Source organism: Apodemus sylvaticus, chromosome 3 (assembly GCF_947179515.1).
Source record: "Apodemus sylvaticus chromosome 3, mApoSyl1.1, whole genome shotgun sequence".
Lineage (NCBI taxonomy): Eukaryota > Metazoa > Chordata > Mammalia > Rodentia > Muridae > Apodemus > Apodemus sylvaticus.
The window spans coordinates 73600312-73613567 of record NC_067474.1 but is presented as its reverse complement, the minus strand read 5'-3'; the positions used below and the strand labels follow the sequence as shown (position 1 = coordinate 73613567).

The 13256-nt window shown below is 46.9% G+C and overlaps 1 protein-coding gene across 1 annotated transcript in view; it reads right to left on the bottom strand.

Moving 5' to 3' along the window:
* Snx30 (sorting nexin family member 30) overlaps positions 1–13256 on the bottom strand; it is a 99881-nt gene that overhangs the window by 31428 nt on the left and 55197 nt on the right. Inside the window, exon 3 of the mRNA XM_052176574.1 lies at positions 4646–4756. Coding sequence (XP_052032534.1) covers positions 4646–4756 — 111 coding nt within the window. The remainder of the gene's footprint in view (positions 1–4645; positions 4757–13256) is intronic.

The following is a 13256-nucleotide window of genomic DNA, read 5'->3' as shown; positions in this document are numbered from 1 at the left end:
AGATAATAATCATTGTAACGATGTAGAGAAACCAGAACTCACATACAGTGTGAAGGAATGTCAAATGCCTGGCAGTACCTCAAATGATTAAATGCAGAATACCATATAATTTAGTAATTATAATCCTAGGTCTACATCCAAATATAATAACACTTGGCTATGGGAAGACTTACACACAGATGTCTGTAACAGCATTATGCCTAAGAGTCAAAGGAGAAAACAAATGAAATTCCATCTGAGGGTGGACAGACAGAATGTGGTATGCTCACACACAGACTATCACCTTACAGGAAGAAAAAGTACTAGCCAGTGCTCCACTGTGAGTGACCAGTGGAACATGCTGAGTGTTAGAAAGAAGACGACACCTGAGAGACAGGAGACAGAGGCGAGGCCACCAGGCTCCTGAGAGGACAGAGACAGGTGAGGACTTTGAGGTCTCCCTCTGGGTTAACAAAAGGTCCTGACACTGATTTGTTGTCTGTTCTACAAATCTGAATACAATGAAAGCTTTGAAAGTGTACACCTGAAATGACGGGGCTGGCTTCAGTGGGACTTCTTTTTTTTTTTTTTTTTTTTTTTTTTTTGGTTTTTTGAGACAGGGTTTCTCTGTGTAGCCCTGGCTGTCCTGGAACTCACTCTGTAGACCATGCTGGCCTTGAACTCAGAAATCCGCCTGCCTCTGTCTCCCAAGTGCTGGGATTAAAGGTGTGCACCGCCACAAAAGGAGGGATCATGGGGCCAGAGAGAAGGCTCTGAGGCTAAGAGTGCATGTAGCTCTTGCAGAGGCCCGGGTTTGGTTTCCAGCACCCACAGCAGGCAGCTCTCAGTCACCTACACAGAACGCTGTCTCCAAGGGATATGACTCCCTTGTACATACACACATATGTACATCATTAAAAATAAAAATAAAAATGCCTTCAATCCCAGCACTCAGGAGGCAGAGGCAGGTAGATCTTTGAGTCAGAGGTCAGAGAGTCCAGGATGGCCAGGACTACACGGAGGAAGCCTGCATCAACAAAACAAAACAAAACTAAGAACTCAGTGACTAAGAACACTTGCTCTTTCAGCGGCCACGGGATCGATTCCTGACATCTGTGTGGACTCACAACCATCTATAACTGCAGTTCCTAGAGATCTAGTCTTCTGAGCTCCTTGGACACCAAGCACACATGATACACACGCATATATGCAGACAAAACACACATAAAATAAAAGTCTAATAAAAATTAAAGATAAATTCTGTTAAAGGAGACAGCAAAACCTAAACAATAATTAAGTCACACACCTAGTTCTCCATTTTTGTTAATATTTAGTTCAGATTTCTTTTAAAAATATTTTTATGTGTATGGGGTTCTGCGTGCATGTATGTCTATGTTTCATATGTGTGCCTGGGGACTGTGGATAGCAGAGGAGGATGCTGGATCCCCTGGAACTGGAATATACACAGATGTGAGCCACCACGCGCATGTTGAGAGCCTGGTCCTCTGCAAGAGCGAGTGCTCTTAACCACTGAGCCGACGAGCTAGCTGCCTCAGTTTAACCCACACTAGGTTCCCGGGCGGAAGTGCCCTGTCTCTTAAAATTCTTCACCCTACCTATGTTCCTCCCAAGATTATCTACCAGGTCTAGTGGAATACACAGCTGGCGCTTACATACAGAGATAACTGCTAACGGCTTCTAGAAGATGATTTGGGGGTGGAGGGGAGGGGAGAACCAAAAGTTCATTCCTCATTTGACTTCTCTATTTAAACCAGAGATACTTCCTGAAATTAAATCTCTCCACTTCAGCTACGTATCAAGAGCTTGTGAGGAAACCTAAGTTTCTGCCTGCTTCTAAAGCACTGTCCTGCCCACCATGCTGCTCAGCCAGTGGAGACTATATGGAAGAATGTCTGGAGACAGTGCGGCGCAGGATCTACACTGGTGGCACTACAGTTCACCAGCAGGTGTCACTCTTGAGCTTTTGATTCTCAAGTGCCAAACCACAAGGAAAAGAACAAACACTGGCAGCCAAGAAGGGAGCAGGCTGTGGGCGACAGGGAAAGGGTGAAGAGAGAACAGAAACCCCTCAAGTCATGTGACCTGGATTAACAGCTTACCACTGTGGCTTTCTTCTCCAAAACAACTTACTCCATGTTCATGGTCTAACCAAGAAAGCCTTCAGACAAATGTCCACTGAACCTCTCTAGCAAACCCCCAAAACTGTCAAAGACCAGGAAAATTTGAGAAACCGTTACAAGCAAAAATTGCCGAAGGGGCGTGATGATGAGATGTCCCCATAGGGAACCTGGAATGAAACGCAATTAGGCAAAGCTACTCAACTCAGAACAAAGTGCTGAGTCGATAAAGCTTATTAAACGATGATGCCAACTGGTCCATCAACCGCAGCAAGCGGCTCACATCTGAGTGTTAGCCGTGAATGCATCTGGGTGCTGAGTACGGAAACCCCGTTTTCCTATTTTTACAATAACCCGAGAGCTGTGCTGAAATAAAAAGCATATGTTAAAAAACTTACCCCTAGCTGCCAATTTGGCCAAGTAGGATTCTATTTTAAGGACTAGTTCTGACTGCCTTAAAATGGTTGCTTCTTTCTCAGGCACGTTCTTAAGTGACTGGAGGGCAGGAAAGTAAAGACGAGGGCTTAGCAGACCAGACAGGACTTACAGTGGCAAGAGAAAAGACTGGGGACAGCAGATCCCTGAAGGCGCCATCACTGCCAGCCCTGCCCTAGCCGCATGGGGCACCTCACCTCCAACCCTACCAACATCCAGTATTCACCGCACATATAGCTCCATCCGGCCATGGTGGGCAACGGAGGCGGGAAGGCGCAGGTGCAGGGAGAGACGGGCAGCCCTGGAGGTCACTCCAACAAGGTCTTGTTAAAGGATAAATTCCTCTGAAGAGTCATACGCTCTAAACTTCCCTAAAGTCTCCAAAGACAATGGGGGCCCAAATAATAATTATCTTAACTGATAGGCCTCGGAAAAACTACCCAATATATATACTGACTATTCAGTCTTTAAAATTTTAGTTATCACCTGTTTAAAAAAAAAGGCAGGGAGTTGTGGGGGGGGGGGTCAATTCATGCTGCATCAGTGCAGCAAGTGAGTGGCTCTCTTGCCTGAGCTTTAAATGAGAAGCTGTGGCTGTGAGGGAAGGTGTGCCAGGTCCCCACCCCCACCGACCACACTTGGTGGCACAGCTTGGCCTTCCTGGTAGGCAGCCAAACCTCAGGAAGAAAGTCTGCCAAGGGGGAAAAGCAGTTTCGGTGAGACTCACTTCCAAGCGTCAATCTTTTTGTTTTTGTTGTTGTTTGTTTTTCCAGACACTATGTCATAATGTAGCAGAAACTGGATGGAACTCATTGTGTAGCCCAAGATGGCCTTGAACTTACAGTAATATCCCTGCCTCTGCCTCCTAAGTGCCAGGATTATAGGTGTAAACCAGAATACCCAGCTACTAAACTTCAATCTTTTAAAGACATGGGGTACTAGGGTGTTCCCCTTTTCAAAAAAAGAAAGGAAGGGAGGGAAGGAGAGAGGGAGGGAAACAGAGAAAGTCAGTCAGTCATAATATAAGTGAAAATCTGAGCCAGGCACCATAATCGCTTTACACAGGGCTGAGGCAGGAGGCTTGACACTAACTTGAGTTAGATAGTGAGTTCTGGGCCAGCTTGAGAAATAAGATAACATCTTGTATTGGGAAAAAAGAACCTTGAGCAGGGTGGTGTATCCTATAGTCCTAAATACTCAATGAGCTAATGTTGGCTTCAAGTTCAAGGCTCACCTAGGCTACAAAATGAGCTCAAGGCCGGCCTGGGTAACTTAGTAAAAAAACCTTCCCCAGAACAAAAGTAAAAAGAGCAGGGGTCCAGCTCAGTACGGAGCACATGAAGAGCGAGCACGAGGCCCTCAGTTTAATCTTCAGCACCACATACGAGAGGCAGAGATGGGGAGAGATGAGAGGCGGGGCAGGGAGGTGGCTCAGGAACTAGAGAGATGGTGGAGAGACGGAGAGACGGAGACAGAGCAGGGAGATAGCTCAGGTCACAGAAGAGTTGTAGAACCTCCACAGGCCACGTTCAGTCTCTAGAATCCACATAAGAAACAGGATGCAGTGGTACACATCTGCGACCCAGCACTCCTGCAACTGAGATGGGAGGCTGAGGCAGGAGACTCACCACGAGCACAAACCAGAGCTGGGACTACACAGAGCAGCAGAAACAAGAGAAACCATGCAGTGAGGAGGAAATCAAGAGCCAACTCCTGAAAGTTGTGCTCTCACTTCAAATGTATGTTACAACATGCATGTGTGCGGAAACACACACACACATACACACGCACACACATAGACACACACATATGCATACACACACACATACATTAATAGCTTTTTTTTTTTTAAGAAAGGAGGGTGGGAGGAAAGAAAAGTAAAAATCTACCCCACCTTACCTAAGAGGCAGGCAGGCAGCGCAGCGCGGACGGAGGCTGAGGGTGAGGCACCTCTCTGTCTCACACACAGTCTGGGTGAGTGGGTTCAGTGTAAAAGGCTGCGGGAGCCCACACTGCAGGGACTAAGAACTGAGCCACCTGTGTGGGCCTCATTCGGGGAGGGTGAGAACAAGCGGCCGTGACTTACTACCTACGGGAATGAGATGAGTAGGCTGCGATTCCTCCAGTTTGTTCCTCAGCCAGTCGAAATCCTGGTATCGTCGACGAACAGAATATTCTGGCAAGTCAAACTCCACCCGTGTACTCTGCAGGTGAGAGGAAAGAGGGTTGTGTGCACATGAGTGAGGGGTGCTTTCTGGCCGACGGAAGGAGACACGCACTTTTAGAAATCAAATAAGGCGAGGACACACCTCCTTCCACCCATGCCCAGCAGAATGGCGGTTTACCAGAGGCCACACAGTCAAAGAGCTAGGATGGAGCCCCACATAGTGCTACATGCCTTTAGTCCCAGCACTCAGGGGGCAGAGGCAGGCGGATCTCTGAGTTCAAGGCCAGCCTGGTCTAAAAGGCAATTTCCAGGATAGCCAGGGCCACACAGAGAAACCCCATCTTAAAAACCAATCTACCCATCCATCATCAATAGGAGCTAGGAAATAACATAAGGTCTTTTGTTTTTGTTTGGTTGGTTGGTTGGTTTTCTTTTTGTTTGTTTGTTTGTTTGTTTTGTGTGTGTGTGTGTGTGTGTGTGTGAGAGAGAGAGAGAGAGAGAGAGAGAGGTTTTTTTTTCTGCTCTCAGGAAATGAAACTCAGCTATTCTTCAGAATTGTCTAGAACATTTGATTCATTTCCTCCAGCTTAACTCTGAGAGGGTTGAAGGGTTCTTCCCCCCAGAATAATGCAATTTCAGATACTGCTGAACCAACACAAATCCGTGAGGAGGAATGGTGTTTGCCCTGTTACACATACTGACAAGCCTTGCTGAAAGCAGAGGGAAGACACCAGGAAGCAGAGACTACAGGAGAGGCTGCTCCCTCAGCACACAGTCTGCGGCTTTCACCAGGTGTAAAGGTGCACACCTTCAATCCCAGCACTCAAGGCAGAGGGGAAGGAAATCTGTGAGTTCAAGGATAGGCTGGCTAGCCTACACAGTGAGTTCCAGACCAGGAAGGCTACATAGTAAGACAGGAAAAAAAACAAACAAAGGAAAAAGAAAAAAGGAAGGAAGGAAGGAAGGAAGGAAGGAAGGAAGGAAGGAAGGAAGAAAGGAAGGAAGGAAGACATTTTGCTTTGTCTACCATATTCTGCCAGAACAGTGACTTTGAGAGCACACTACATTTTAGATCTAGATGAGGAAATATCTAGAAAAAAAAACAAAACAAAATGCCATTGTGTTGTAAAAATGTTAATGATCTACCCTAATCATGAATTTTTAAAGTTTTCTGAAATACAATAATGTCACTTTAATAATAAACCAACATTAAGTAAAATTAAGTTACACCGAAATATGATATTTACTTATTGACTGCTATCTCCTCTTGGATACGCCACTCGTCTCTGGAGGGTACCAGCAACTGCTGACCTCAATATGAGCTAAAGTAGAAGACAAAATAATCTAAGCCACATTTCACACTTTTATTCTTTCAAGCCCAAAGTCTGTTTTAATCTGAGGCATCCAAAAACATCTTTAAAATACCTAAGGAAGCCGGGTGGTGGTGGCGCACGCCTGTAATCCCAGCACTCTGGGAGGCAGAGGCAGGAGGATTTCTGAGTTTGAGGCCAGCCTGGTCTACAGAGTGAGTTCCAGGACAGCCAGGGCTACACAGAGAAACCCTGTCTCGAAAAACAAAAACAAAACAAAACAACAACAACAACAACAAAAAAAAAAAACCTTAGGAAGAGCCATGCACTGACCAAGGCCATGAGCAGCCTGGGCTCTGAGGTCAGGATGTGGTTCTCCACAAAGCTGGGCATTTGGTCTGCGCAGAACTGGAAGGGGAGAGCTGGCCCTCAAGGACTGCACCCGCTCCCCACCAGTCCCTCAAAGCACCGCACTCTGGAGCACGACCTTCCCAGTCAGAGCAGGCAGTGTGAAAGCAGGGTTTCTGCCAAGTTGTCAGAAGGCTTCGCAGAGGAAGGGGAGCTGGGGAGGACGTCAGGCCCAGCGCGGCAGGCTCATCACTGACGATCATCTTGTTCTCTGCGGCCCCGGCAGATCCCTGAACTGCACAGAGCTGCCCTGGGCCCCCAACATCAAAAACATTGAGTGGGACACTTTCAAGCTCCCTCGCAACACCCAGAGACTCCAGAAGAGGACTTGTTGGCAGTGAGAAAGGAAAGCACTGTGAATGGGGAAAGGGCCTCTCCTGCCACCTTCCTAAACGTCCCATGATCAAATCAATCATGTTTCCTATGTTTACCAAATCAATTCCATAAGCCACCATTTATGTAACATTTCTCCTCCATGAACTAAATCAATACGTGGTAATGACAGAAGGTACGGGCGGAAGCTGTGCTTTTGCAACATGCATCTATGTGGAGACCCAGCTCCACCCTTCTCTCTGTCCCGGGCATCTTTATTTGTCTTAGTTTTTCAAGACTGGGTTTCTCTGTGTAGCACTGGCTGTTCTGGAACTCAATCTGTAGGTCAGACTAGCCTCAAACTCACAGAGATTCTCCTGCCTCTGCCTCCTTAGTGCTGGGATTATAGGCATGTGCGACCACCGCCCATATTTGCTTATTTTAAAACTTTAAGAAAAATAGTGACTGAAAAATATGAAAATAGATATAGTCCCTCTAAATGGGAAACAAATTAATATTTAAGTTTATAAACTTCCACTTTTTCTATGCATATTCATTCCGTTTCTGTAGCACATTAAGACTTCCTGAAAACCTTTGTGCCCAGATTACAATCACTTAACACATGTATGATATTCAACTAAGAGGTTATAACATGATTAAACCAAACCCCTATTTAAACTTTTGTAAATTTTTAATCAATAAACAATGTTACATGTAAACATCATTGGGCTTATCCATTAATCCTACCTAAATAATTCCCTAATGATAAAATTACTAGAACTGTTTTGTTTTGTTTTGTTTTGTTGAGACAGGGTTTCATTGTGTAGTACTGATTGGCTGGCCTGGAACTTCTCACTTTATAGACTAGCCTAGCCTTGAACTTAGAGATTTACCTGCCTCTGTCTCCCAAATGCTATGATTAAAAATGCACACCCTGAAGCCCACCTAGACAGAATCTCTTGGTGTTGAGCCCTGCGAGTTCCAGCTTCTAGGGTTCCTCCTGCCTCAACATCCATCTCATAGTAGGAACACTGGGATTGCAGATACGCTACCACGTCCAGTTTTACGTGAGGTCCAGGATTCAAATTCTGGTCCTTACCATGTGTGGCAAACACTTTATCCACTGAGTCATATATGGTGTATGGGTGTTCTGCTGCATGTATGTCTGTGCATATTTATTTACTTGATACCGAAAGAGGCCAGGAAATGGCATCAGATCTCTTGGAATTGGAATTGGAATTGGAGGTGGTTATGAGTTGCCATGTGGTGCAGGAATTGAACCCAGGTCTCTAGAAAATCAGTCAGTGCTTTAACCACTGAGCCATCTCTCCAGCCCCATCAATGCTCCACTAGGGACCACAGGGGATGCACTACAGCACGAGATATTTATCTGACACAGCAGAGTAAATATAATCATGAAACAGAAAGGCTCATTCTTTCTAGACCCAAAATTTACTTTATTTATTACCACAGCACGTTCTATGAAAGTCATACTGACACATAAAATAGAATCAAATGACATAAATTAAAAACAGGTGAGACAGATGCAGGGAAAACAAGGACAGGGAACCTAGCAAAGCAGAGTCAAGAGCGAAGCTAGCACTGCACACTCGCGACACAGACACAGCTCTGCTGCAGAGTCAGCCACAGCACGGCTGACTGTGGAGAGGAGCTGGGAGGAGTCAAGTATTCATAAGCATGTCGGCCAACAAACTCCAGGGACCAGTGCAGTCAGTTTTCCTCTGTGAAATGCAGGGTTTCTGGTCTCTAATCAATAAAGAGGATAGGGGGGAGGGGATGGGGAAGAAGAGGGGGGAAGGGAGGGGAGAATAGGGGGAGGGGAAAGGAGGGGGAGGGGAAGGAAGAGGAGGGGGAAAAGGGGGGGGAGGGGAGGGAAGAGGAAAGTGGGAGGAAGAGGAAGGGGAGGGGGGAAGGGAGGGGGAGAGGGAGGGGAGAGGGAGGAGAGAAAACACCAGAGTTCCATCATCAGAGAGAGCCTCTACCCTGTCCCTCCACACTGTGTCTAGAGCCTACAGTGTCCATCAGAGATCACCTCAGCCAGTCAGATCTGAGGCAGTGACCAGCAGAGTGACTGCAAGCTCACCACGCTAGAAGCTCAGCTCTTCTGCTCCTCATGAGCACCTCTCTGGTCATCTCTGGAAACATTAGCATCAGCCCACAATCTAATCCACACCCAACAAGACAGTCTGGACCTAGCCTCCACAGACCACAAAAGGTCCCCCCTCCACCAGCCTAGATGACAAATGGTTCTGGGAGCCCAGTGCCCTACATCTGAGTAACTTCTGTCCTGCAGACAATATTATGGGCACCCAAGGATTTTGAATAGATTTTTTAAAAATTTAAATTGTATAAAAACAGTCTCTAATGCCAACAATTAAACCCATGGTGAGTTTGATAAAACTGGCCAAAGCACTAAATTAATTTAGCCAACTATTAGTTTCCACAAACTCAAAAGTTAAGACTGTCCTCTGGTAACTCAGTGCCTTGAGCAATATCAGGTAAAGAGTAACACTCTACACCAGGGTCCCCAACTCAATAGTCCCATCCCAGCTATGAAGAAGCTGTAGACAACTCAAAGCTTGTAAATCCAGCTTCAAAACCTCCCATGTATTCCTGCTAGGTGATCTTGTCACCGTGCTCGAGATAAAACTGCAGCTATAAGCAAAGAATCCCTTCACTTCACTTCCTGTCATGAGACAGGCTTCCCTTCCTTTTTCTAGAACAACAGGGAAAGTGTGCTTCTCCTTCTCCTTTCGGAGGCCAAACCACATGCTTGCCCTCAGGGCACAGTCTTCCACTTCCGGCTTACTCTCGCTGTTCACCCATGTCTACTTCCTGCCAGCCCTGTCCAACTTGCTCTTAATTCTCCTTCATCCTCAAAAAGAAAAACACGCAAGCATATTACAGACACAGTGATGCAGAGCTGTAATTCCAGCGCTCAGGAGGAGGAGGCAGGTGGATCAGAAAAAAGTTCTAGGCAAGCCTCTGCTACACAGCAAGTTTGAAGTCAGCAAGGCTCTGTCTAAGACACACACACACAAGCACGCACGAACACACGCGCGCACACTCACACACGTGCACACACACACACTCATACATACATGCACACATACACTCTCACACACGCACACATGCACACACTCACACACACATACACATTCATACACATACTCATATACTCATACACACACACATGCACGCACTCACTCACGCGCATGCACACACACACACACACACACACACAGCTCTCTCATTCAAGCACACTCTTACTCTTACTGTTTCTTGATGCTCTGCTCTTGCTTCCCTGCCAAGCTGGCCGCTCACATCTCCCCACCCCTTCCTCCCATTCACATTCACCAACTGCAAACGCACCAGGGAAACTCCTCAAACCACAAACACTAAATGCCTGAGTCATCTGATGAGAAACTGACCAGAGCAAAGGAGCTGGAAATGACTGAGGAGCAGACACAACCCTAGCCGTGCCTCCGGGTGACTCCAGCTCCACTCCAACCGACAGTGAGGACCAGCCATCCCGTCGGCACAGCACAGTTATAAGAGAATGGTGTCTGCACTCAACTCCAGCCACACCGCACAGTAGCCACATGTCACTGAGCAATCACATCCATGTCCCTGTGTCTAAGTTCCGTCTTAACACAGAGTAGTTGCAACAGTCAGGACAGCAATCGCACAAAACAAACAATGGGAGAGCTAGTCGTGGAGAGAACAGGACTTCAGTCTCAGAGATGACAGCAAGCGTGCTGCCTGGAACCTGCGAGCACAGAACAGTATCTGCAATGCAGTAATGAGCTGGCGACACACAAATGCTCATTTTCATGAAACACCACGGTTACTTCTGACTGTGAGTTTATGGGCATGTTTTCATTTTATTATTTTAGCTTACTTTCCTTTTCTGTTTTCTACAACAGATTAAGTACATAAAATAAAAATTGAAATTTCCATCACAAAATGGATAGATCCATGGTTATGTGTCCAATAATTAATTAGCTGTTAGTGTATTGTGACTTTATAAGAGGCTGAAGAGAAACCAGGCAGGAGCTGCGGGCCCTGAGAAGGGGCTGTGCTGACCTCCCAGTCACAGAGGAGACGAGAGCCATAGAGATGGATGGAGCTCTCCATATCAGAAGGCCTTCAGCTAATCTCAGCTCAGGCAGCACGGCTCTGTACAAAGTCATCCAGAGTCTGAATTAGAGGGGCCAGGGAGGTGGCTCAGTGGTCAGGACTGCTGGATCCTCCTCCACAAGACCCAGGTTTGAGCCTCAGCACCCACATAGCAGCTCATGACCATCCGCAACCCCAGTACCAGGGGAATCCAATGCTGGCTTTTGGCCTCCAAAGAGCACCAGACATGCAGATGGTACCTAGACATACATGCAGGCAAACACTCGTGCATATAAAGTAAAAATTTAAACACTTAAAAAAAAAAGAAAGAAAGAAAGAAACAAGCTGGGCGTGGTGGCGCACGCCTTTAATCCCGGCACTTGGGAGGCAGAGGCAGGTGGATTTATGAGTTCAAGGCTAGCCTGGTCTACAGAGTGGGTTCCAGGACAGCCAGGGCTACACAGAGAAACCCTGTTTCAGGAAAAAAAAAGAAGAAGGAGGAGGAGGAGGAGAAGAAGAAAAGAAGAAGGAGGAAGAGGAGGAGAAAGGAAGAAAGAAGGAAGAAGGAAGAGGAAAAGAAAAGAAAAGAAAAGAAAAGAAAAGAAAAGATTCTGAATTAGGGGCACAGTAGCATGCATCTTTAATCCCAGTACTTAGGAGCCAGAGATGGGCAGATCTCGGTGCGTTCCAGACCAGGCAGGGCTGGCTACATAGTGAGACCCTATCTCTCATTACTATCACCACCACCACCATCATCACCATCATCATTGTTTAGTTCCAGGCCCCAGTACAGGCAGATGAGGTGCATATTTTACATACCAAAGCAGACCAGGCCTCCAGGTTCTCCCAGCATCCCTCAGTCCCTGCCTGGCACGCCCTGCCCCCAACCCTGAACTCTAGCCCAGTTACTGGGCTGCCCTTCCCCCTGAGGCTGTTTGCGGTGTAACTCAGGCATTTTTGGTTTTTCCTCCTCCCTCCTCCTTTTCGTCCTCTTCTTTCTCCTCTTCCCACTTTCCTTTTTCCTTCTTTGTAAGCAAGCACACTGTCTGTCTGTCTGTCTGCTCTCTCTCTCTCCCCCCCCCTCTCTCTTTCCCCCTGGCGCCGTCCCTGAGACCATCAAACTCGCCCACCAAAGAGAGGCTTCCCAATAAACCCGAACTTATATATGTTTTAATCTGGCTTGAACTGGCTCATTTTACTGGCGGAGAAATAACTTACCAATCACCACCACACCCAGCATGTAAAGGGTCTGGAATCAGAGCCTTGAATCTGTAGCGCCTCCTGCTCTGCACCAACTGTCTGAGGTCCTCAGCAGAACGCAAGTCCCAGTGTAGGATCTTAGGACCCCCATCTTTCCTCTTTCTCATTCCCAGACATCACTATCTATCATGATAATAAAAAGTAAGGACTCGGCAGCGACTCCTCACCCCAGTGGAAACCCAGGATATAACTTGAGAATGGCAGTTTCTCAATTACAAGGAATCAAATAACCCCAGGAGAAAGGACAGAAGTACGTGCAGAGGGGAGGGGTAGGACAGGACGGAGGGAGAGTGGAGAGGAGAGAGGGACTGATAGAGGTGCGTTAGCCAAAGCCAGGTAAGCCCCACAGGGGTCTCTGCAGTGTGTGTGGCGGGGAGTATGGACTGCAGGGAACAGGAATCAAGCCGTGTAGAACACTGTCAGGTGGGTAAGGGCTGCTGTAGCAGCAAGGCATGGCCCTGCCACCAGGCTGCTTACTCACCGAATCAGGAAAAGCAGGTTTTGTGTTTTACTGACTACAGGGTGAAAAGTAACCTCACCTCAGGGAAGGGAAACAAATGCTAAGAATTCCTGGAGCTATGCAAATCACCCCAGGCCCTCTCTCACTGTGTATCACGGTGAGATACACAGGGAAGGACAGTGGGGGCCAAAGGCAGAAGATGGGATGGGGTGACTTTAAAAAGCTGAGAATGCTTTAAATGTCAAAAAGGGGGGGGGGGGCGGGGGCGTCCTCAGCACTGTCCAGCGGGAGGAAGAGCAAGAGCGCACACGTTCTGACACCCACAGCGTGCACTCTGTACGAGTGTGCTATAAATGAAAGGTAGAAGCGGAGGCACACGGAGCTGCAGCTACGGGTGCTTTTGGTGAGAAGACCACCCAGCTGAGGAGAACAGAGCCGAGCCTGCCACTCTGCATTTGATCTTTGGAACTGTATTTATTTTACAAACACCTATTTTACTATTCGTGTGATTTGAAAACACAGTATTTTCATCCAATAAAAGATGAAGAAATACGTGGACATATTTCATTCTGTTTATCTTTCCAAAGAATTTAAACTGGTGTAGAACCTACCAAAATTTTACAATTAAAAGAAATCTTTGTTGGGTA